The following is a 26756-nucleotide window of genomic DNA, read 5'->3' as shown; positions in this document are numbered from 1 at the left end:
ATTTCCAGGGCAACATTCTCCATATATTTGCTAAGATCTATTAGTCAGTCCTTAGAAATGTAATGACATCATTGTGACCAGTGTGGACTTTGCTAATCAACTTCTGGCTCTCGTCTGAAGACAGTGGTTGTAGACAGTGCAGAAAACCAAAGCACCAAAAAGTCCAGAGACAAAGGCTCTCACTCCTACTGGACCCCTAGGAGCTACGTGATCTTGAGCAAAGCTCTAATCCTTTTTGGGCCTCATCTGTAAAATAATTCTAGACAGCTAATTTTTTGAGCATGTACTATGTGCTGGGTCATGTTTTCCATGTATAAACTCATTTAATCCTCACAAATCAAGAGGTAGGTTCTATGATTATGATTCCCATTTTATGCATGAGTCAACTGAGACAGAGAGAAGTGAAGAAAATTGGCCACAGATATGTGGCAGAGCCAGGCAAATTATACTGCCATGGTGACTCTGAGATTCAAACTGACCTAGAGTCACCATGCAGTATAGCTTGCCTGGCTCTGTCACATATCTGCCAATACTGATCCTAGAGGCCAGGTGCAGCGGCTCACGCCTGTAATCCCAGCACTTTGGGAGGCTGAGGCAGCTGAATCAGCTGAGGTCAGGAGTTCAAGACCAGCATGGCCAATATGGTGAAATCCTGTCTCTACTAAAAACAAACAAACAAGCAAACAAAAAAATTAGCCGGGCCGTAGCAGCACATGCCTGTAATCCCAGCTACTCTGCAGGCTGAGGCAGGAGAATCGCTTGAGCCTGAGAGGCGGAGGTTGTGGTGAGCCGAGATCATGCCATAGCACTCTTGTCTGGGCAAGAGAGTGAGGCCCTGTCTCAAGAAAAAAACAAACAACAACAACCAAAAAAAAAAAAAACCCACAAAAAAAGCTGATCCTGGAGATATCCCAGGGTGAGTGCCTTCTTGACAATCTTGTGCTTTTAGACTCTGCTCAGGAATCAGGGCATTCATCTGAATTCGTTGCAGATCCCTAACGTGGGGACTTAGCAGGAATCTGTCTTCATTAGACATCAACCATGTCTCTGTTTCTCTCTCTCTTTCTGTCTCTCATTCTATCTCTAACTCCCTCTGTGTCTCTGTCTCTCTCTCTCTCTTCCTTCTCAGAGCTTTAAAAAATCTATCGTAAAAATTGTAAGCCACCACAGTGGAAAATGTATTAAACCACAATGTATTAAAAAACTAACAACTTTCCACAGTTCCACCACTTTGAGGCAACAGTTGCCAACATTTACAAAGGATATTTCCTTCTAGTGTTTTTGCATGTGTGTATTTTTAAATAGTTAACCACACAATATACTCAGATTTATAACCAGCTTCTTTCACTTAACATTATATGCTAAGCGTTTCCCCCATCATTAAATATTTCTAACAAGTATAATTTTATTAGCTACATAATGTTCCATTGTTTGAATATACTTTTTTTGACGCTCATTATTTTATTATTATTATTATTATTATTTTATCATACTTTATGTTCTAGGGTACATGTGCACAATGTGCAGGTTTGTTACATATGTATACATGTGCCATGTTGGTTTGCTGCACCCATTAACTCGTCATTTACATTAGGTATATCTCCTAATGCTATCCCTCCCCACTCCCCCAACTCCACAAAAGGCCCCAGTGTGTGATGTTCCCCTTCCTGTGTCCAAGTGTTCTCAATGTTCAATTCCCACCTATGAGTGACAACATGCGGTGTTTGGTTTTCTGTTCTTGCAATAGCTTGCTGAGAATGATAGTTTCCACCTGCATCCATGCCCCTACAAAGGACATGAACTCATCCTTTTTTATGGCTGCATAGTATTCCATATAAAATTTGGCTCCATAGTATTCCATATAAAAATTCCGTTTTTAGATTTTCAATAACAAAAAATTAAAAAAATGGCCACACTGCCCAAGATAATTTATAGATTCAAAGCCATCTCCATTAAGCTACCAATGACTTTCTTCACAGAATTGGAAAAAGCTACTTTAAAGTTCATATGGAATCAAAAAAAGAGCCTGCATTGCCAAGACAATATGTGCCACATTTTCTTAATCCAGTCTGTCATTGATGGATATTTGGGTTGGTTCCAAGGCTTTGCTATTGTGAATAGTGCCACAATAAACATACATGTGCATGTGTCTTTATAGCAGCATTATTTATAATCCTTTGGGTATATACCCAGTAATGGGATGGCTGGGTCAAATGGTATTTCTAGTTCTAGATCCTTGAGGAATCGCCACACTGTCTTCCACAATGGTTGAACTAGTTCACAGTCCCACCAACAGTGTAAAAGTGTTCCTATTTCTCCATATCCTCTCCAGCACCTGTTGTTTCCTGACTTTTTAATGATTGCCATTCTAACTAGTGTGAGATGGTATCTCATTGTGGTTTTGATTTGCATTTCTCTGACGGCTAGTGATGACGAGCATTTTTTCATGTGTCTGTTGGCTGCATAAATGTCTTCTTTTGAGAAATGTCTGTTCATATCCTTTGCCCACTTTTTGATGGGGTTGTTTATTCTTTTCTTGTAAATTTGTTGGAGTTCTTTGTAGGTTCTGGATATTAGCCCTTATATGCAAATCAATAAACGTAATCCAACATATAAACAGAACCAAAGACAAAAACCACATGATTATCTCAATAGATGCAGAAAAGGCCTTTGACAAAATTCAACAGCCCTTCATGCTAAAAACTCTCAATAAATTCGGTATTGATGGAACATACCTCAAAATAATAAGAGCTATTTATGACAAACCCACAGCCAATATTATACTGAATGGGCAAAAACTGGAAGCATTCCCTTGGAAAACTGGCACAAGACAGGGATGCCCTCCCTCACCACTCCTGTTCAACACAGTGTTGGAAGTTCTGGTCAGGGCAATCAGGCAGGAGAAAGAAATAAAGGGTATTCAATTAGGAAAAGAGGAAGTCAAATTGTCCCTGTTTGCAGATGACAGGATTGTATATTTAGAAAACCCCATTGTCTCAGCCCCAAATCTCCTGAAGCTGATAAGCAACTTCAGCAAAGTCTCAGGATACAAAATCAATGGGCAAAAACCACAAGCATTCTTATACACCAATAACAGAAAAACAGAGAGCCAAATCATGAGTGAACTCCCATTCACAATTGCTTCAAAGAGAATAAAACACCTGGGAATCCAACTTACAAGGGATGTGAAGGACTTCTTCAAGGAGAACTACAAACCACTGCTCAATGAAATAAAAGAGGACTCAAACAAATGGAAGAACATTCCATGCTCATGGATAGGAAGAGTCAATATTGTGAAAATGGCCATACTCTCCAAGGTAATTTATAGATTCAATGCCATCCCCATTAAGCTACCAATGACTTTCTTCACAGAATTGGAAAAAACTACTTAAAAGTTCATATGGAACCAAAAAAAGAGCCCGCATTGCCAAGACAATCCTAAACCAAAAGAATGAAGCTGGAGGTATCACGCTACCTGACTTCAAACTATACTACAAGGCTACAGTAACCAAAACAGCACAGTACTGGTACCAAAACATAGATATAGACCAATGGAACAGAACAGAGCCCTCAGAAATAATACCACACATCTACAACCATCTGATCTTTGATAAACCTGACAAAAACAAGAAATGGGGAAAGGATTCCCTATTTAATAAATGGTGCTGGGAAAACTGGCTACCCATAAGTAGAAAGCTAAAACTGGATCCCTTCCTTACATCTTATACAAAAATTAATTCAAGATGGATTAGAGACTTAAATGTTAGACCGAAAACCACAAAAACCCTAGAAGAAAACCTAGGCGATACCATTCAGGACATAGGCATGGGCAAGGACTTCATGGCTAAAACACCAAAAGCAATGGCAACAGAAGCCAAAATTGACAAATGGGATCTAATTAAACTAAAGAGCTTTTGCACAGCAAAAGAAACTACCATCAGAGTAAACAGGTAACCTACAGAATGGGTGAATATACTTTAATTCAATTAATCTTCTATTGTTGGCTAATTAAATTATGCCCAATTTTTCTCTATTATGGACAACACCGAGATTAGCAACCTGGTAAACAAAGCCTTTTTTTTTTTTTAAAAAAAAAAAAAAAAAAAAAAACAACGACAACAAAGGTTATCAGATTATCTCCACTAGAATCAATTCCTAGAAGAGAAGTTTCTGGGTCAGCAATATGCATTCTTATGGTTGTTAATACATGTGGACAAAGAGTTCCCCAGGAGCAGTAACCCTCACACTCCCATGAGCACAGCCAGCCTTACCAGACCAACTTTTCGAAGCTGAAAACACAAAGGGTCTAAGGAAGAAACTGACCCAGTTTCTTCAACAAAGTAATGGCAAAAGGGAAAAAGAAGGCAGGAGACAATGAGAGATTAAGAGACACTTAACAGATGTATCAACCAAATGCAATGTGTAGACCTTGTTTGGATTCAGATTCAAACAAACTAACTGGAAAGAGGTATTTTAAAACAAAATAATCAGGGCATTAGATAATATGAAGGAACCACTGTTAATTTTATTAGACACATTGTGACACTGTGGCTATGACCAAAACAAAGGTACCAGATCACTCTATCAGCCGTACACATTGAATTGTTTACCAGTCAAATAAATGATAGGATGTTTGGGGTTCATTTTTGAATATTCCAGTATTCCCCTTCCCTCCAAAAAAGATGGTGGTAGGAGGTGGAACAGATGAAGCAAGATTGGCAGTGTTGATAATTATCCAAACTGAGCGATGGGTATGTGGGGGTTAATTATACTATTCTAAGCTCCTTTGTGACATTTTAAGATTTTCAATAACAAAAAGTTTAAAAGAGAAAGAAAAAGGAGAACTGGCTCTATCTGTGCCTGATGAGGCAACACTAGGGAGATTTGAACTTGATGCTTTGTGTACACCTTGTGGTGAGGTGCAGAAGAGCAGGGGGACATTGTTTGGGAAGTCACAGAGCATGAGCGGGTCGATCCAGAGCTGGCTGCCCACTAGGATGCCCTGCAAGCCCAAAGCCCCAGCCCCAGTGTCTTAGTTACTTGGTCTAGCACTGGACTCAGACACCCGCATTGTTTTAAGCTAGCAGCCATCTCCAATGTGTGACCAGAGTTAAAAACCAGAGTTGTTGTTCACCTTTTTCCTTTTATAGATGATGACAAGGAGGCCCAGGGCCAACCACAAGTCAGTGACATCCCTGGAAGCAGAACCTCGACCTCCTGGCCCCCAGTCCAGGATCTTCCCACCACACCAAACTCTCACAAACGAGGACTTCAGCTGGGTGAAGCTCGAGAGCTTCAGCTCTGCAGGCCAACATGCAGATTCAAATCCCAGCTCCACCTCTTAGAGGCAGGCAACAGTGGCAGGTGACTACCTCTCCACATCTTACCTCCTATTCACCTTATACTGAAGAGGGGTGTGGTGAAGGGAATCAGATAAACTTGGAGCACAGAGTGATTAATCAATGTCAGTTCAGATGGCTTATTTCCTGCCCCTTGATTGTGAATTCATTGGGGACAGGAGTGAGGTCACATTCATCTCTATTTACAAGTGTCCTGACTAAGGGCCCAGAGCCACTATGTGTCCAGTCAATGAGTGAATCAATGAACGAATGCAAAACAACTCTAAAGAGACAGGAAGCAGTGTGATAACCGCTAGAAAAGGCCCCGGAACAAGGGGCATTTGGGCATTCAGGACCTCAGGTGCTCTCCTGATCTCCCGTCCCACAGCCCCTCCCCTCACAGGTCAGTCCTGCTGCACCATGGCCAATGGACCACATGACTGTAGCTTGAATGGTGGCTTTCAAAGTGTGCACGACCAAGTGGTGTTTGGGGAACTGACGAGCCCGTGCTAGTCACCAAGGAGATGTTTTCCTTTAAAAATGTGTTCACATTGGAAGAGCAGTCTCTCTTCACACAAGCCCAAGCTGAGGGCCAGCTTTGGGTTTCCTATTTCTAAAAGACACAGTTATAGCCCTTAAGTGGTGACAACCCCAGGTGTGTGTAGAGCTTTGTAAGCGTTCTCCAACCTGCATTCTCTGACTTGGCCTTGCAGTCATTCATTTTCACAGATGAGGAAACAGAGGGCCAAAGAGATCAAAGGATTTGCTTAAGGTCACACAGTTGCAGCCAAGAGTCATAAAAACTCATGTTGGCAGGGACTTGGAGGTCACCCCCCAACATACACACAGCGCTGATGCTCTCATCCCCTCTGCAGACCCGCCACGTCTAACGGTCAGCTTTGTCCCCAGAAGAGCACTGACTGTTAGATCTTATTTCAATCCAAAGATCAGTTTGGGACACAAAGCCAGGTCCTCTTGATTTTAATTTCTTGCTTTTGCTCTACAAGCTGGAGTTTCCTCAAGTGTTCCCCAGGTTAAAGCTCCTCAAATGCCCAAATTTGCAAACCAACGTGAAAACCTACCTCTCAGAAAGCTGGGGGCCAACCCTCCCACAACTCTGGCCTTTCTTTCTCTCCCATGTAAGGTCTGCCAAGTCAAATCTTACAGCTCTATGCCACTTACTGGAGTGACCCTTCTTTCAGGAGCCACTGTGGGCAGGGGCAGCGGTGGCCCATCGGGGGGAGGGCTGCCGGACTCTTCACCCCGAGCTGTGATGGGGGGCTCCTCTGTTGTGGCTGCTGCCAAGTCTTCTTCATCACCAGGACCCTGAAAACAAAACCAGCATTGAGGCACCACCTCACCTCGCTCACGAGGCTGCCGGGGAGTTGTGGTCACTGTCGTTTCTGTGGTGCCAGCCCAGTTTCAAAACACATTCTTCCCTATGATCATCGCTGCCCCCAGCACACCCCTTCTGAAATATGCATCTCCTCTAAGACTCAGTGCCAACTGTGGACCACTTGTCTCTGAATAAATTCTTGGGCAAGGCTAGGAGGGAGCAGAGCTGTGGCCCCTGCCACACTCCGGCATTGTGTCCTGCCTCCCTCCAGCCGCTGCCCACACAGATGCTCATAACCAAGCTGCAGGTGCCCCTGTCAAGGCCAAGGATGGCTGTTGTCTCACAATGCAGACCTGTCTCTCCCCTGTAAGTCAGAGAGGATGCCAGATGACACTTACAGAAGTGACTGCCTGCTCAGGGGTCATGGTGGCTGTGAGGGGAGCCAGGCCATCTGTGGGGACCCCACTGGCTTCCTCATCCTCAAAAGTACTGAGGGACACTTCGGTTGCAGCTGCAGCTGTTGTTAAACTTTCTTCACTGCTTGGACCCTGAAATGAAATTGGCATGAGGAGCTGTGCCCCTTCGCCCATGCCCCTGGTTAAGTGGGTGTGAGGCTGGGAGGTAGAAAGCACTGGGGCCTCAGATAACTGGAGGCTCCATGATTCCCTTCTCTTTGCTTCTTCAGGACCACACCTTCACCTGAAGCTCCAGCGTTAGAACGCATCTCTCAGGGCATCCCCCCACCCACCCCAGAGTCCCCTCTAGCACATCTCTGCCAAGCGCTTCTCTGGCCTTAGCTTTGTGAAAGGAAAATAAATCTCAGGATCCCCAAATCACTAAGCCGAAGGGAAAAAAAAATCAAGCTGGGAATTACTTAGGGCTAACCTATCTCCCATTGTATTCCTTAAAAAGATAGCTACTAAGATAAATAAGCTACATACCACCCTAATAATTTGTCCTTAAGGAAATTCCTTGCAGACAAAGGACAGACAGAACTCAAGGTCATCCCTCTGCTCTGTGGGATAAATACATACCTGATTGCTTCCTTTCGAAAGGCTAATCACACACTCAAAAGAATGCAACCATTTGTCTCTTATCTACCTATGACATGAAAGCCCCCTCCCCACTTTAGAGTTGTCCTGCCTTTCCGGACAGCACAAATGCACACCTTATATATATTGATTGATGTCTCATGTCTCCCTAAAAGGCATAAAACCAAGCTGTGCTCCAACCACCTTGGGCACATGTTGTCAGGATCTCCTGAGGCTGTGTCACAGGCATGTCCTTACCTTTGCAGAATAAACTTCCTAACTTTCCTGAGACCTGTCTCAGATATTTGGGGTTCACATTTTGGCAACCAAGAAGGGATTCTGAGTGGAGGTGCCACTGACCTTTGACAAATCTCATATAGGTGCTTGCTACCAGCTTGAGCTTTCTTCATGGTTCAAACCAATAGGACAATTTGCTGAGGCCTTGGAGCCTCCCCTCCAGAGAATCCCTGATCTCCCAAAATTTGGTCAATATCTAAAGTTTATTCTGCTGTACAGTTCTTTTTTTGGAGTCTTACTTACTTCCAACAAGGAATGCAGGTTTTCTTGCTTCTAGGATGATGGAAGGCACGTAACTCCTTTCCGGAGTTTGAGTTCATTTCTAACAGGGAAGGCAAATTTAAATTCTTTCCTGCTTCTAGGATGGTAGAGAGCAATCTTCCACCTAAGACCTATCTCTAGTAAGTAGCTGAATTGGGGTTTTTTCTTGGCTGAAGTTAAGATGAACAACCAGCTGTTCTTAATTTCTCCTTACTATTAGAGTACTCAGTAATCATATTGTTAGGGGTTTTTTTTGGTGGTTGTTCTGGTCTTTCTCCCATCAGATTTGCCCAACTCTACCTGACTTGGTCAAATCTAAATGAGAATTCTAAGTTATGGGTAACAAGGCCTCTCTGAATTGGCTAAAATTTCTCACAGCTGCAAGAGAGGGGGGAAAAAAACAAAACATGCACATGTTTGCTGTCTTTGCTTCCTATCTTAAAATTTTTTTTTCTTTCATTTACTTTTCTTCCACCCTATACCTCCTTCCCCCTTCGCTGTCTTTAGTACCAATAAAAACCTAGAGGAGGCTTCTAATGACTCAAACCCCTTAAAGTACTCAGAACAAAGGCACCACCTGCCCCTTTTTTGGGGTATTCCATTTTCTTTGTGGAGTTTCAAGAGTCATGAGCAGATTCTTCTTAGGTCTAAAGCTCTGTTCTCCTGTATCGTAAGACCTGACCTCTTTGGTTTTAGGGGGTACCAGAGATTACCTTGTACTGGGAGAGGATTTAACCTTGGTGTGTATAATGGTGCATGAGAGTACAAAGTTAGAGGTGGCTGAGGACAATTTACAGGAAGTAGTCTTAGCTGTTTCTTTTTTCCTTCTAGGAAGTTATTATTTAGACCCTAATTCTAGTTCAGAGGTGCATTCTAACGGGTGTCTTCTCCATTGCCTTTCCTCCTGAAATTAATCTTGATTGGGTAGTATGACCATTTTGCATGAGGAACTGAACTATCGTTTTCACAGATAAATGGGAGAATGAGTTTCCTCAGCTCCAAAGAAAAAGGGCATTTTGCTCCTCCCAGCTGAAAGGTGCCCCTGGGTGACTGGAGGCCAATTGGGAGTGTCTGGGGGTTGACCCCCCCCCATGACGTCATATGCAGCAACACTACAGGGAACCCCCAACAAAATTAGTTTAAAAAGCCTCATTCAGGAAGGGCATATAGGAGCTGGTCACTCTGCATTTTGATTTTGAACCTTCTTGGAGGTGCTAGAACTACAGAGAGAGGAACTGAGACATGTAAGAGGGTGGAAATGGCTAAGTAGTGACACATTGTGGAGCCTTACCTGCAACCAGCACACTTTGACCCACTCCACTAAAATACTAGGCCACAGCTCAGTTCCTACCTTAAAATAAAAAAATAAATAAATAAAAATGGCCAGGCACGGTGGTTCACACCTGTAATCCCAGCACTTTGGGGGGCCGTGGATCATGAAGTCAGGAATTCGAGACCAGCCTGGCCAATATGGTGAAACCCCATCTCTACTAAAAATACAAAAAAACTAGCCGGACATGGTGGTGCGCACCTGTAGACCCAGCTACTTGAGAGGCTGAGGTAGGAGAATCACTTGAACCCAGGAGGTGGAGGTTGCAGTAAGCCGAGATTGTACCATTGCACTCCAGCCTGGGCAATAGAGGGAGACTCTGTCTCAAAAAAAAAAAAAAAAAAAAAAAGTGGAGTGGGAAACAATCTAAGAATAAGGAAAAACAACGAGAATGACCCTCTTTCAGGCACTCCATTGGTTTTATGGTCCCTCTTCTTGCAATTGCTTTTGTAAAATGGACATACATGACATTTTCATGCACAATTATAGCAAGAAAAATTCAGAGCCCAAAAGTCGATCTGCAACTATAAAGTTCCTAAGTTCTCTGTCTCTCTGCTTTCTTCTCTGCCTCTGCCTGCTTTAAGTCTGCTGTTACATTTCTCCTGAAATAAAATCCACTGTTTGCATCTAGACATTTATTTTTGTTATTGTTTCTGCAAACCAATGAGTTTGTATCAGTATTTCATGGCTAGAGTTCTGAAGTAAAAGCTATAGGATTTTTGGTTGTATGAGTGTGTATGTGTGTGTTTATGTGTACATACACACATTTTGTTGTGTTTTTGGCTACAAGGTATGACACTGGCTTAAAGAGCACTCATAAATTAAATAATAAACCCAAATGCTTTTCAAGTTCACATGACCTAAGTAAAGTCTTTAATAAGCTAGCTTTAAAATTATTGGTAAAGCAAATTTAAAATGTCTTAAGAATTGCCAGCATACATTTTTGTTTGCATTTACTGATCAAGTAATTTCATATTTATCCCTGCCAAATACTATAAGGTGTTAAAATTTGGCATAAGGGTTACAAAACTATAAACTCAGCCCAAAACAGGATAACCTTTGTTTGTGTACTTTCTGATAAATAAGATGCGAACATTAGTTTAATGAAAATAGCTAAATCTTGATTTAGTAAAACAACCTTATATTTAATCTTAAGGTTCTCCTTAGGTAAACACCTGAAATTCACAGGCTATAAAATGGTTGGCAGGGAAATAACTTTAAATAATGACTATTGCAGTTTTCATAAATACAGTAATCTAGGTACACTATTAAAAACAATTAGGTAAATGTAATGGGATAAATACAGACAAATGTGTCATAATTTAGAATCTAAAGTTAAATTAAAGAATAGATATTTTATTAGTTGGGTATTTTCCATTTAAAAAATTTATTGTAAGAAAACATTCTTTCTTAAAAAAACTGTGTTTTTTTAAAAAGGTGAATAATTTTTGTCTCATTTAAAGCTTATTTAAAAGTTATGTATAAAACAAGGTGAAGGGAATCAGGAAATGAGAGAGATGTAAAGAAAGTTATAGAAATAAAGAGGTAATTTGGGTAAGAAAGCTTAAAGAAAAATAATTTTATATGAGAAAGGATCTTTTATGGTAAATTTTGTCCTAGAATAAAATGACTGTTTTTTTTTTTTTTTAAGAAAGAAGGATGCTCAGGAAAACTAGAAAGTCTAAGCATGTCAGAAATGGTCTGTTTACATCATAAGAAGAAGATTGATTAAAAAAAAACTTTCATATGACCAAGCTGTCTACAATTAAAGGGAAATTACTTAAAATGGTCTTTCCAGATATTGGGTTTTGATTTTTAAAAAAACCACTTATACACTAAAGAATTGGTTTGAACTACAAAATTTTCTTAAGGTATTGCTTTACTCTTAATAAAGTACAAGGCATTATAATTTTTTTTATGCAAAGTTCGACTTTTATTGCATCTTGCTGTTTTCTGTTTTCTCTCCCCTTTTAAAAGGCCTGAAATAATAACTAACCTTCAACTCATTTTCAGCTCCTGTAAGATTTTTTTTCCCTCTGGTTCTAACTGTTGTGGGCTGACACTAAAAAAAATGTTTCATCTTAGAGATCTAAAAGGAGTATTTTCTTCCAACATAATATTCCCCATAGGGAACGGCAGTCACACTGCAGAAGGTCTTTTCTTTTGCCTTTGGGTAACTGGCCTAATAAACAGATCTTACACTTTATCTAAATAATTCCTATGTCATTATTACTAAGTTTTAGTTTGCTTAGAAAAGACCTAGATTAACAAAAAGAATATATTTTTTAATTAAGGTTATTACATCCATATAACTTTCCGTGCAGGAAACTGAAGGCCCATGGGTCGTGACCAACTCAGCATTCCACTGGAGACTATATGATCAAACAGCAAACTGCTTATCACGAATGCAGGATGTGAGCAAACTCACGACTGCTTCTGCTGACAGGTTTGCTGGACGCAATCACTCCCTGATGCCGAGGTTATCTACTGTGACATCTAGAGTCTGTTGTTTGAGGAATGCAGTCTTGCCAGCCTACTCTGGACTGAGCAGTTGATCCCTTCTTCCACCCCGCTTCTCACTGTCTCTTTTACCTAATAAATATGGAGGGCTGTGTAAAGCTCAGAGCCCTTGTCCACTAGAGGCAAGGTTCCCCCTGACCCCTTCTTCCAAATATACTCTTTTGTCTCTTGTCTTTTATTTCCACATTTGCCCTGTTTGTTCACTCCACCAGGGATCATGGCAGGTTACATAGTGGCGCCCGGAACAGCGACAGTATCAGGTGCTCTACATTGCTGTATGTGCTTTTAAAGTACTTGTGCCATTAAGTTACAGGGCTTTGATTCCTGGGTTTAAGAAGGACACCAAGTCCTGCTAAATCTTCAACACTGACAGCAGTTAAAGCCTCACCTACAGATCTGGTAGAAGATGTCAACCAAAATAAACTGTGTTTGTGAGACATAGGGCCAAAAATTAAAGCTATTCAACTCCTCAAGGTCCAAAGACTATTGCGGAAGAGGTGGGCACATGAGATTATAAGGGCAGATTTTGAGAGATAAAGTAAATTTAGTTTCTCTGTAAATTAACCATTAATGTCAAAGGCATGCTGATGCAAGACCAGCATATGGGCCCCTGTGTCAGACTGACAAGGTTTTCTTGGAGCATTAACCCACTCCTTAATAAAGGTTATAAAGGTTATAAAAAGGCTTATGGAAATTATATCTTATGGTCAAGATGATTAAAATTTTATAGATTGTTTAAAAAATTTTGAAAAACAAATTTAATTGGCCTCCTGTTGTTTTTATTAGGGCTGTTTGAGAAATCAATCTCCTCTCTCAAAGAATAAATATTTTTGCCTTTTTTTTTTTTGATATCTTTGAGGTATCACTTTGGCTAAACGAATGACTTATTTTACAACAACCTCTGATCCTATTTTGTGATATCAAGCATTTTATACTTTTTAAATTTGACAAACTTTCCAAAGTCAAATGCTAACTTAAGTCCCATTAATTTTTTGATTTTTCAGAACCAAGAAAACTTTTCTTCTGAGCTATTAGTCCCCTGAAGTCCAAAAGAGACATATTTGGCTTATTTGATATAATAAAATCATACAGGAAGTATTTTCAAATATGAAACAATGTTTCACCTTCTTCAGATTATATTTACATAAATGTGTTATTAGTATGTGCTCAGAACTGTATGAAATTCCTGTGATTCTGATTTCTTTTAGCATATGTTATCAGTAGTAATTATTATGTAAAATTGCTGTATGCCACAGAAGTAACCAAGTTTCCTTGTCAATTGTGTCTTTAACTATGACTGTTTTAACACTTTTGTCATCCACAGTTGTTTTGCTTTTATCGCTTTCAAAAAGTGGTTTTATAATCAGCGTAGGACTCTTGACAGGTGCCCTTGAATGCAAGTTTTGAAGATTGTGATGCTAGAATAGACAAAACTTCCAAGACTCCGATGGATAGCTGAAATGCTCATGAATAACATGCGGAACAGGAGCTAACTGTGGACTTTTAGAAGACTGAAAATCCTTTTATAACTTTTTGCTTAAAACATTGCTGATCCTTTTTGTTGTTGTTGTTGTTTATCAGAGACAAGAAAACTTTTCTTTCGAGCTATTTACAGCTTTTAACAATTGAGTAGCCAGGCTCAGTGGCTCACGCCTGTAATCCCAGCACTTTGGGAGGCTGAAGCAGGTGGATCATCTGAGGTCAGGAGTTTAAGACCAGCCTGACCAACATGGTCAGAGACCCCATCTCTCCCCTAAAAATACAAAAATTAGCCAGGTATGGTGGCACATGCCTATAATTCCAGCTACTTTGTAGGCTGAGCCGTGAGAATCGCTTGAACCTGGGAGGCGGAGGTTGCAGTGAGCCAAGATCGTGCCACTGCACTCCAGCCTGGCAGATGAGAGAGAAACTCAGCCTCAGGAAAAAAAAAAGAGTAAAATATACTCATATAAACAAAATTTGGAGCATATTTCTACCTGATCTCTCCAAAAATTTGTTAATTAGTTGTGAGTATTAATAATATAGTTATTTGTGTAAGTGTGAAAACAATCTGTTTTCTTTTGTAACAGAGCACAATTGGTTATTTTACCATGTAACAGAGCACTGGTTATTTTACCATGGTTTTGACTGGAATGGCATGCTATCAGATACAGACTCCTTTAAGGAACCAAAGTTGATTTATAGAGCCAATAAAAGTCCCTTAGGAAAGCTGGCCTCATACCTTGTCTATACTATCTCTGACCTGTGGTAAGTAAAGAATGTCACTTTCTGACAGGTCCAGGAGCCCCAAGTTTTCTTGAGACCTCAAGGTGAGGACTTCACCCAATTAATACAGGTATTTGCAGGCATGGGCTGTCCTTAAGGCATTAAAGTCAAATCTGAGATTCTTTACGGAATAAAGTTCCAGCAAAGTCAATTAAAAAAAAAAAAAAAAAAAGAGGAGCCTATGTGGCAAATAACTATTCTTGCTGACTTTATGCAAATACTCAGGCCAAGTATAATAAGACTAAAACTTAATTTGCAAATGAAATTGTCCTATGATTTTTTCTTTAGTGAAAATGGGACTGGAAAGAGAAAATTATGTTTTAAAATAAACTATAGAACATCTGTTGTTAGATTTTGGTCTTGCCTAATGTTTTTCATTTTTTATTATTTTCTACAGTTTGGACTGAATTCTAACATTTGTCCTGGCTACAAGTCTCCAAAATAATGTTTTCATTTTTTTTTCTTCTTACTTTCCTTTTTTCCCCCATTTTTGAAATCACTAAAATTAAGCCATGCTTTCTTAAAGCCCTGCGAACTGAAGCTAGACAACTTAAACTTCAGAGGAAAATAACAGCAACCTATTTACATAATAAGCCACTTTCATACCTGCCTGCTGATGTATGGACTTCAGAGTAATATGACCTATATCAATTTTCCAGGATTGTTCTTCTTTTTTTATTTGTTGTTTTTCTCCCTTCCTCCCCCTATTTTCTGTTGTAGGGCATGAGACTTCACAACCTGCTAAAAACGAACTTTCCTAATAACATGGGACCTACCTGTCTACAAATAAACCATCCTAGCCATGAGAAATCAACAAAACCTGAGACTAGAGACTCATTTTCTTTAAAATGTTTTATCTCAAAGATTTTAAAAAGAAAAGGGGGGAATGTGAAAGGAAAATAAATCTCAGGACCCCAAAATCACTAAGCCAGAGGGAAAAATGAAAATGGAAATTGCTTAGGGCAAACCTGCCTCCCATTCTATTCCTTTAAAAGATACATACTAAGATAAGAAAGGTACATACCTCCCTCACAATTTGTCCTTAAAGAAATTCCTTATAGACAAAGGACAGACAGAACTCAAGATCATCCCTCTGCTCTGTGGGATAAATGCATATCTGATTGCTTCCTTTAGAAAGCAATCAGAAACTCAAAAGAATGCAACCGTTTGTCTCTTATCTACCTATGACATGGAAGCCCCCTCCCCACTTTGAGTCGTCCCACCTTTCTGGACAGAACCAATGTACAACTTACATATATTGATTGAGGTCTCATGTCTCCCTAAAATGCATAAAACCAAGCTATGCCCCAACCACCTTGGGCACATGTCATCACGACCTCCTGAGGCTGTGTCACGGGTGCATCCTTAACCCTGGCAAAATAAACTTACCAAACTGACTGAGATTTGTTTCAAATACTCTTTGGTTTACAGCTTATACACCTTCAGTAACTAGGACCTCACCACCTCTACAGACAGCTCTTCTATTTTCAGACAGCTCTGCTGGTCAAATTCTAGTTTCTACTAAGCTAAGACTTGGTAGAACTGGGATCGGATCCATGGCTTTCCCAATGTGTCATAAGTGCCTAGACATTAAAGAAAGAGGAGGACACGGAAAGGGAGGGGAGGTGGAGAAGAGGAGGAGGAGAAAGGAAAGGACAACTGGAAGAGGAAGAAGAAGGAGACGGAGAAGACCACTTTGTTCACTGAAAGAATCCATAGAACTGCCAGACAGGGCCCTTAGCAATTGCCTGGGCTGGGGACACAGCAGCTCAGTGCAGGGGCCATCACTGGAGAAGGACAGAGCTGGTGATTCACGATGTGTTTGGGCAGAAAAGTTAACAAGACTTGACGCTTGATGGGATGTAGAACTTAAGGAAGAGAGAAGACAATTCTGGATTAGGCGACTGGAGGATGATGGTTCCATTCATGTGAGGTGTGAACATAGGAGGAATGGAAAGGAGGAGTTCACATTTGAGTCAGCTGAGCTGGAAGAACTTGAGGGCACCCATAGTAGAGACAGCACAGGGACAGACTGGCTGAGTGCCTTGGGATGATGTGCCCTGCCTTCAGGAGCTGGACAGTGTGCGCTGCACAAGAAGAGGGCTGGGAAGTCCTGGTCGTGACCTCTGATCCCTGCTGGGGCCTGCAGCCTGACCCCCACCGCCCTCCAGGAGCCCGCCACTCCTCCATTCTGGCTCCCGCTCCCTGTGGGTGGAGGCAGCGGGGTCCTGCACGAAGCCCTGGGACACACCCCACCTCTCCAACTCACCCATCCTCAGAGCCCAGCTGCCCACTGACCTCCAGGGGCTTCACCACACTCACCCAGGCCTTGGCAAACTCCACCCCCGAGTGAGTAGTTGGTCAGAGATCCCCCTGCCTCAGGCTCCCATGGGTTTGCTGAGTAGGAGCCCCACACTCTAAGAAGGCCAGGAGCTGCTCCCACCATGACCTCGACCTCTGGGCACCATACAGTCCTTACCACAGTGGCCTCTTCTCCGAGGCTCTGGGGGGACATGGAGAGGTCCGGCTCCCCCGGGGGCACACCACTGGCCTCTGCTTCCCAAGGTGTGCTGGCGAGTACCTCGGCCTCCCCTGCTGCTGTTGCTGCTAAACTCTCTTCATTATCTGGACCCTGAATAGAAAGTCAGCAGGAACCACATCAGTGACCCATGATGCTGATCCACCACACTGTGGTGAGGAACAGATGGCCGGGGCCCCTCAAAGCACCTGTACACCAAGACCTCACCTCACCTGGAAACCCACAGTGAGACAACAGACAGAAATACAGAAGCCTGGGTTCCTCACACCACCCAAGCTGCGAGACCACCCCAGCATCCCACCTGTGTGGTGTGCCATCAGCTCTCCCTGCCAACCCCAAGGGGCATGTGCTCACCAGTAGCCCTTCCAAGCTCTGTCCCCTAATCAGAGAGTGCAGCTACTGCTGCTTAAGTCACTGTGTTGAAACAAAACTCTAGGTCCTCGGACTCCACAGCTTTCTTGTTGAAGCAGCAGTCTACCCTCGTGGACCACTCCCTGTCCCACTCTCTCCCTAGCCCAGTGCCATCTGGCTTCCACCGCTCCGACAGCCCTGAAGCTGCTCTCCCCAAGGCCACTCACTGTGAATGGACAGATTCAATGGATGTTTCTCAGTCCCTTGCTCACTGGGACTTCTGAGAGGATCTGACATTGTTGGCCACACCCCAGAGCAGGCTGGCACTACCACTCACCCAAACTCCAACACAGCCCCCAAGCCCGGCCTCTTTCTCCAAGTTTGCTTCGCTACCCTTTCTCTTCTCAGTAGTCAGGCTTATCTTTCTGAAATTCTAATCTGGCTACATCCATTCCTTGTTTCTTACCCTTCAGTGACCCCCTATTACTGCTAATCTTCTCTGTGTCCTTAGAGCCTCTCCAGACACTTCTCCCTGACCCCTGGCTCACACTTCACCCTGCAGGTATGCTGCCCTTCTTCAGGCTCCAGTTCTTTGCTCCTGCCTGCCCACCTTGCTGAAATATCTGTTTCACCCCCTCTGCTAGGCAACTTCTACTTACCCTCTCAGGCTCGCTTTCAGCATCCTTTCCCGAGGGCACTTCTGTGCCCCCAATCTGGGCTCTAGGCCCCTTTTTCAGTGTTCCCAGAGCATCCTATGCTTCACCTACCACTGACCACAGCCCCTCTTACCACGCTGTCTTCAGGAATCAGGTCTATCCTATTTACTATCCATCCCTGAAACCAGGCCTAGTGCCCAGCACAGTGTAGCGCTCTGCACACCGCCACTGAATGGGTCAATGCTATTTAGTGCTTACTCCAACAGAACTGCCCCATGAGATTGTCACTATGTTTTGCAGACAGATAGGGAAAGCCAGTGACTGCTCCCACCCAACACAAGCCACAACCCCAGACACAGGTGAAGGGGAGCTTGCACTCTGAGCTACTTACTGGAGTGACCCCTTCCTCTGGGTTCTGGGTAGACACAGAGAGGGTCGGTCCCCCGGTGGGCACACTGCCAGCCTCTGCTTCTCCAGCAGTGCTGATGGGCACCTCGGCCAGCCCCACTGCTGTTGCTGCTAAATTCTGAAAACAAAGGCATCAGAGGAGACCATGTCTCTGGGCTCCCACCAACATGCCTGTGGCTGGAGGGAACAGACTGCCTAGCCTCCTCCAGCCACCTGCATTTCTGTAGCTTCTTTCCCTCAAGGACTTTTACATCTATAGTTTCATAAATCCAGGGATGGGAAAGACCGCCCAGGCACCTGTGTCTGGTGTTCGATTCTGTGCCTGCACCTCCACTAACACGGAAATCACTGCTCCTGAGTCAGCCGGGTCTAGCTCTAGATACTTCTACTGAGACCCACTGCCTCCCTGTGACCTCCCCATATACCCATCCAGAAGGCATTAGACAATGTCTTTGCCCATGACAATGCTTCAGAAATGTGTAGGCAGCACCTCTGTCCTCCTCAGCCTTCTCTAGGCTGGGAGACAGAGACATTCCTGCTTCTTCTCTCTCCCTGTGACTCAGTTTCCTTTGGGAATGCACAGGCAGATTCTCTGAAGGTTTCATAGCAATGGGGGAAATGGAAAGAGAGAGCAGCTTTGGAGCTGGTGACAGCAAATATGTCCTATCTTCATTTCCCAATGTTTGTTTACTTATCTGTTGCAAAAATATGGTTCTTTTGGTTACAAAAAACACTAGGCTAATCAAAGTTAAAAAGGTTTCCTTGCTGCAGGATTTCTCAGAATCTATAAAAAGAGGGATGTAGAATACAGCTTTTCCCAAAGTCATTTGACCACAGAGCCCCTTTTTCATAAAACATAATAAATCCTTGCAGAATTACTGTCCCAAAAATCAGTTAGAGGAAAGTTGAGGTCCCAGGATGTTAAAATGAGACTCTTTCTGACTCAGCGTCAGCTAAAGCCCCAAAGGGCAAGTGCAAGTTCACAGGCATCAGGTAATCTCCCCATGCTAAGACAAGGAAATGGCACCTGTTCTACCAGCTCCTGCCCATCTCCTACCTCCAGGCTGTGTCAGAAACCGCACAGGACTCATTTTGGGGATGAGTGCCTGGAGAGCAAGAATTCCTTTGGAAAGAATTTCCAGTGTACTGCGGCTCTTCTCCTCCCCTCTCCTCACTCCAGACCATTTGGTGAGCTGGGTATGCATTTCCTGGAATGTGGGAGGCTCAGGGACTGGTGTGTGATTTTCTCCAGGGTGACAAAACAGAGGAAGCCATTTAGATTCAGAGTTGGGAGAGAGGGACAAAGGAAGAGAGGGGAAGGGGAGAGGAGAGGAGGGGGAGGTGAGGGAGAAAGAGAAGAGGAGGGAAGTGGGAAGAGAAGGGGAGGGGAGGAAAGGGGAGAGGAGGGGAGAAAATAGAAGTGGAGAGGAGGGAAAGAGGAGGTGAGAGCGAAAGGGGAGAGGAGGGGAGGGGGATGGAGAAGGGAGGGGTATTTGTCCTGCAGTTGCTTTGCTGGAGATAGACAAGATAAAATCTCTTCAAAGGTTGCTGGCTGAAATGGGCTGTAGTCAAAGGGACATGCAGAAGATCCGGGCACCCTGTATGGGGTGGAAGCCCGGGCAGAAGTTACAAGGCCAACTATGGAACTTTGATCCTAGATCCCCTGCAGGAAGACCTCCCAGGAACCACAAAAGCCCCCATAAGAGAGAGTTCCAACAATCAGGCATCTTCCACACCAAAAGCCCAGATCACAATTTGACCAGCCCAATACAACTGTGCCCATTTCTCCAGGTGGGCCAGCCCCTGTAGATGTTAAAAATAGCTCTAGAGGATGGGGAGGTCATGAGGATAAGGAGGAGAAAGAAGAAAGAAAATAGAGAGGAAACCCCTAACCACACTTCCCTTTCCTGGCAGGTTCCTAGTCTATAGCAGGCCTGAGTATAGCAGAGGGGAAACTGCTTGTAATTTTGTTGAATTTTTGATATTATGCTGGGCTTGACTTTTAAATATCTGTGAAAATTGACTGTTACCAGATAGTGACTGAGAGAGCTGTGAGAACTGTCCGAAGTTTTCATCCCAGGAGAAGGGAAGGAATGAGTTGGCATTGTGGGTTTTCAGCAGGAGCCCTTGTGAGAAAACTATTTATGCTTTAATTTTGCACCCTAGGGAGCCCAGCATTTCAAAAGTGGCTTCACAGGTGTAAAAGCCAATTACCAAACAATAGCATGAATGCGCCTGCAGTTAATCTGATTCCATCTTGAAGGGGACTCAGAGGGTTGATAAAGCTATGTGTCTTCACAACTGAGCAGGAGGGCGGGTGTGCGCTGGTGAGGCCTGGACACTCATCACAGGCAAATGTGAGGACAAGCTTGCACCGCATATCCCCCACCAGTTCTGTGCATCCCTGGAGAGCCTCTGTGGCCCTGGGACTCCGACCTCCTCTGTACCATGAGGACAGAAGCAATCTTGATGCTGTTCAACCAAAATCCTGTGGTTCTCTCTGGTGCCCAATAAAATCATCATCAAGTTTGAAATAAGCAAACAAGTCTATTACTGACTAATCAAATGAAATTTACCATCTACTCACCTTTTCTTCAGCTATGTCGAGGAAGGCCCCAGCCCCTGAACCGCTGTCAGTAATTGGGTCACCATCCACAGAATGAATCCTCTCCAGTGTGTCATTCAGGATCTCACCAGACCCTACAGGAAGCAGGCATTCTGCTATCAATAACTACATTTTGCAGTTTTGGAAAAGAATGAGGTATCTCTTCACCAACTAACTTGGAAAGATGTTCAGATACCATGACACAGAGTCAAGCGGCGGAAAAAAAAAAAACCAAGTTGCAGAACAACATACATGGCAAGGCATGTGTGGTTTTCATTCCAGGCTCTGGCACCACCTGCAGGAAAGTCGCTCAACCTCTGCCTCAAGTTCCTTATCTAGAAATGGGGAATTGCAATAATTCCTACCTCATAGGGTTGCTTTGAGTACTATATGTCACAAGAACTAAGTAAGCTAATGCAAATAAAGCATTGAGGACAGCCCCTGGCATATAGTAAGCAATTGACAAATGTTCATTGTTGATATGGTTTTATGTGTGTAAAATAGAAAAAAAGTATGAGTATAGATGTCTTATCATTATTATATATATAATATTCATGTTATGTAATGATTACTATATGATGTATATAATATATACATATATATGTATGTGCTTATATATTTATATACTTGGCTAAACCACAGTGTTTAGTACTGATAGTTTCCAGAAGATAGGAGTTTAAGAAGAGGAAACTATTATTTTTCTGGTTTATACAACCGAGCATTAATTTAATTGTTCCCACATGCATATATTTCCTTTGCAATTTAAAAAGCAGCCTGGAATCGGAGGCCGAGGTGGGCAGATCACTTGAGGTCAGCAGTTCGAGACCAGCCTGACCAACACAGAGAACTCCCATCTCTACTAAAAATACAAAAATTAGCCAGGTGTGATAGCACATGCCTGTAATCCCAGCTACTTAGGAGGCCGAGGCAGGAGAATCACTTGAACCCAGGAGGCAGAGGTTGCAGTGGGCAGAGGTTGTAGAGCTGAGATTGCACCACTGCACTCCAGCCTGGGTAACAGAGTGAGATTCCATCTCAAAAAAAAAAAAAAAAGAAGAAGAAGCAAACGGAGTTTTGAAACAAAGAAAAGTTATTCATTGGCCAGGCATGGTGGCTCATGCCTGTAATCCCAGTATTTTGGGAGGTCGAGGCAGGAGGATCATTTGAGCTCAGGAGTTCAAGACCAGCCTTGGCAACATAGCGAGACCCCATCTCTACTAAAATAAAAAAAAAAAAAAAATTAGCCAGGCATTGTGGCATGTGGCTGTAGACCCAGCTGCTCAGGAGCCTCAGGAGGGAGCTCATGTCTGGGAGGTTAAGGCTGCAGTGAGCCATGATTATGCCACTGCACTCCAGTCTGGGTGACAGAGCAAGACCCTGTCTCAAAAAAAAAAAAAAAAAAAAAAAATTGTACTACCATGACTGCATGCCTATTATGGCTGGGCCAATGCCAACATTGTCCCATGCACTCCCTCCAGCAACCCTCCTGCTGGCTCACCTGTCCTGCCCACCGGGACCCCTCCCACCACCTTCCTGCAGGTGGGCAGATCCTGGGTGGAAATCCCACTATCACCCTGTAACAGGTGTGTCCTGTCGGATCCACACATTAACACCTCAGTATTATTAATCCCGGGAATGAGACTGAGGCTGGGAAGGGCCCTGAAGCCAGGTCAGCCTGTCCCTGGGCCAGGCCCTTCCCACACACGCTGTGCTCACGCAGGTCCCAGGTCACAATAACTCTGGGGGAGGTGCGAAATCCTCCAAAGGACTCTGCCCCCCTATCCACTCCTGTCCCATCCTGTGATGGAAAAAGTGGCCAGCACGGGTCGAGCACGCTCGTCCTCCCTGCTCTGACCACCAGGGGGTGCCGTGCAAGCAGCTGATTGCCTGGTCTCCAAGGCCTGACCCCTGGGACGAAAGAGGTGGGGTGGCCCCTTCCACGGGCCAAGATGGCGTCAGGGAAGCTCCGAATGCAAATACTAGGCGCTTTGCTTAGCCAGGGCTTTCTCCCACCATCCAGGCTGTCTACACATAAAGAAGAAAAGGACAATTTGGCTAGCTTCGTTGCTTTCGACTGACCTTTTGTCTGCTAGATAAGGAGTGTGGCTGATACCGGGAACAGGCGAGCTGCATTGGCATCAGAGCCCAGTCCCCACGTGGACCTCATCTCCTCAGTCTAGGAAAGTCCTCGCCCCAGCCCCTTCGCCTTACCCCCTTGCTCAGAGATCCTAATTCCACCCCTGAGAAAACCATTCGCAATTCAGAAACCACTTCCACAACGGCGGCCAGATTCAGCCCTCTCATCCACCCGGTAGCGGGGATTGTTCACGCTCCCAGAGGACGGCTAAGGAATCTGAAGCTTGGAAACTGATCAGCAACTTGCCCCAGGCCGACAGCAAATAGGGAGCTAGGCAGGGCCTCCTTCCAAGCTGTCTGACCCTCCCCAGCCGGCAGTATTTCCACAGCAACACCCAGCCTCCTTGGCTCTGTCATGACGTTATTAAATTATCCTACAATTTTTTCTCTCCAGTTCTCTATACCTTCTCTGACCCACAGACTCCCCAAATTTAGTTGTTAAAATAACACTCATTAACTGATGACAGAACCAAAAAGTATAGTGATACATATTATTGTAGAAGACTTGTATTAATAAAACACAGAAGTACAATAAAGAAAGTAAAAACCATCCATAATCCTACCACTCAGAGATAACTGCTTATAACATTTTGATGAATATTACATCTAATATGTGATGTATCTAATACATACACACATCACTCTACATAGCTATATGTAAATAGATATAAATAACATATTCAAAATTAGGGTCATAGACACATAGTTTTGGAATTTGCTTTTTTGGTGGACTATACCACGAGCATGTCCCTGGGTCATTAAATCAGATCTGTATCACCAATGTCAGGGCTGTATGTATGAATGAAATAAAATTTGCTCGACCAATCCCTACTATGGGCAGTTTGGACTGTTTTTGTTCCTGAGAACAGTGCTGCCAGGAATGATCTTGTACTTACATCTTCAGTCTGAAGTGACGGCCCCTCTGAGAAATGACAGTAACCACAAGCGATCTCAGGGCTTGGGCATATGCCAAGCTAGTGCTTGGGGATAGTGTTTGATGCCTGGGCTTTTGCCAGTGCTCCTCTGCACGGGTAGGGGGACAAGAGACAGGGGCCAGAGCCCTGGATGGGCAGCCAGGGGACCAGCTCTTCTCCTAGGGACTGCTGCTGCCTTGCTGGGTAACCGGCCCCTCTCTGGCCATCAGTTTCTCACTTGTGCCACACAGGAGTTTAGCTGATCCTCTGAGAGTTGGGGAGTTTGTGACAAAAGTCAGAAAGGGTGGGGACTCTGGACTTAGCTTTTCCAAGTGTTGGTTTTTCCACCTATAAAATAGTGGCTAGTGCTATTGAGTAGGCGGTATGCTGTCAGTGTTGGAGACAAAATATCCAAACACTTGGCACACCGTAGGTATTCAACAAACAGCAAGGATTGTTACAAACTTTTCTGTTAAACCCCAGAAGGGGTAGAGTCTGGGAATCAGAAGCTCCAGATCTGGGGGTTAGAAGCTCTGCTATCTGAGATCAAACGCCAGCTCTGCCATTCACAAGCCGTTTGCTCCTGGCTGGGTTACTTAACTTCTCTGTGGCTCAATTTCCTCATCTTGTCTGTAAAATGAGGGTGGTTCTCACCCTTTCTTAAAGAGTTGAGGGGAAGGTTAAATGAGATTCTGTATGTTACATATGTGGCCCCAGCTGGACACATAGTAATCACCCAATAAAAGGCCACTATGTAGGCATGTGCATCTGGACTTGCCTTGTTCAGGGCTGCTGTGCTGGATGATGCTCATGTTGGTGGTTTCCGGGGTCCCCTCAGGTACAGGTTCACCAGAAAGTTCCATGTCCTCAAAGGGGGAGGATGGAGTTGGAGGTGTATTTATGGGTTCAACTTTTGCTTCTTTGGGCTGAAGGGAGGAAAAATGAGACGCAAAATGATGTACTTGGCAGTAAAGCAGAAGAAGTGACAGTGAATATCATTGGAGAAAATAATATATGCACAAGATGCTGAATAAACCAAGGGGAAAGCTTGGCCCCGCTTGGTGTCTACCTAGGCAATGGCTGTACCTCCCAGGGCCTGAAAGAGGTGCCTACTAGAGGTCATTAGATTCTGTTCAGTTAACAGTCAGACTATTCATCTCAGCCAAAGCTCTCTGAGCACAGGGATCATATTTCCGTGATTCCCAAATCCCAGATCAGCCAGAGGAGGTGCCCATTAAAGATCTGTTAGATGAGGGAATGATTAAATGAATTAGTGAACAAATGAATGAACCAGGAACTGCATATAAATTCGATGCCAGATGTGCACGAATCATTAACACCTATGAAAATGAAAGATGGGTGTGATCCCTTCCAAGGAAACTTCGGCATCTACATAGGATTTCCCAAAGCCAGTCAGTGTCTTAACCAACATTACCAACTAGAGAAAAACAAACAAACAAAAACCCAACAGAAACACAGAGCACATCAGTGATCTGGGCAGAAATCCTGGCATGGGCTCTGAAAGTCACGACATCACCCCTGGACCCAAGCAGCAGCTCACAGGACCCAGGGCTCGTCAGCATTCAGATAGCCATATCGCCTTCTAAGCTCAAGGGGCTGGGGATGCATGGAAGAATCCTGTGGATCAGTGTTGAACTCGTGGTATGAACAAGAAACCAATCTTTGTTTTGTAAGGTACTAAGATTTTAAGGTTAATTTGTTACTGCAGCATCACTTACCTATCCTGACTAATAACAGAAGGTTGTTTCCTTAATTCAGAATCTAGTAAATCAATAAATTTCTGGTCCATGGAACAAGGAGGATTCTTAGAAGCTCCATAATTTAGAATTTAATAGTTCAGTTCTTACAGTCAGACCTGGATCAAATCCCAGCTCTCCACTTATAAGCTCAGTTATGTTGGGCAAGTCATGGAGCTTCACTGAGCCTCAGCTTCCTCCTCTGTAAAAATGAGGACAATAAAGAACTACTTGAAGGCAGGAAATAGAAAATGCATGGAAGGGCTAAGCACACCTTTATGTTTAGTACAGAAACATTCCATATTCATTATTGAAAACACTGCAAGTGCAGATGAGCAAAAAGAGAAATCACCTTGAGTCCTAACACCCAGAGACAATCACCATGAATTCTATTGTACTGTAAAATCTTCAGGGTGGAGGTGGGAGGAAAGGCTTTAAGGAGTTGGGCCTTGGAGAATGAGCAGGGTTTCAGAACACAGGGGTGGAGGGTTGATGGAAGTCAGGGCCTGGCAACTTGAGCTTGGCAAGAGCCCAGGGCTTGAGGAGGGAAGCAGTGGAACAGAGCCCAGGGAGGCAGGGAGAGGGAGGGTCTGGTTCTATGGGGAGAAGAATGGGCTTGAACCCAAGGGTCACAGGCAGCCACTGGGGAGCATCGGGCAAGGAAGTAGTGGGGGCAGCTGTGTGTTTTAGAGAGTCCTCGCTGGTGGCAGTGTGATCATGGACTAGGGGAGCTGAGGTGACTGGGAGGTGGCACTAAAGAAGTCCACAAGGCAGGAACCAGGGCACCAGTAGGAGCACAGAGCAGGTACCTCCCCAGGGAAGGTTGTGAACAAGACCAGGTGGGATGTCCCCATCTCACCCAGATGGATGTTCATCTAGCAGGGTAGATAAAGACCCCTGCCCAGGAGGTTCCTCTCCTCTCCCTGTGAGGGATCAAGGCAAAAGCCACTCCATCACTGGTTCAGGAACCAATGCTCAAACCCCTGAATGCTCATCTCTAGTCTGGAGTGA

General features: G+C 43.8%; 1 protein-coding gene across 2 annotated transcripts in view; it reads right to left on the bottom strand.

Annotated features, from left to right (window-relative positions):
* COL15A1 (collagen type XV alpha 1 chain) overlaps positions 1–26756 on the bottom strand; it is a 129230-nt gene that overhangs the window by 51381 nt on the left and 51093 nt on the right. For both annotated transcript variants that reach the window (XM_030920102.1, XM_010357627.2), the window contains 6 exons: positions 24767–24914; positions 20921–21033; positions 18317–18451; positions 16859–17011; positions 7074–7223; positions 6522–6665 (listed from right to left, as the gene is read on the bottom strand). In XM_030920102.1, coding sequence (XP_030775962.1) covers positions 6522–6665; positions 7074–7223; positions 16859–17011; positions 18317–18451; positions 20921–21033; positions 24767–24914 — 843 coding nt within the window. The remainder of the gene's footprint in view (positions 1–6521; positions 6666–7073; positions 7224–16858; positions 17012–18316; positions 18452–20920; positions 21034–24766; positions 24915–26756) is intronic.

This window comes from Rhinopithecus roxellana, chromosome 16, assembly GCF_007565055.1.
Source record: "Rhinopithecus roxellana isolate Shanxi Qingling chromosome 16, ASM756505v1, whole genome shotgun sequence".
NCBI lineage: Eukaryota > Metazoa > Chordata > Mammalia > Primates > Cercopithecidae > Rhinopithecus > Rhinopithecus roxellana.
This window is presented reverse-complemented; position numbering and strand designations above follow the sequence as displayed.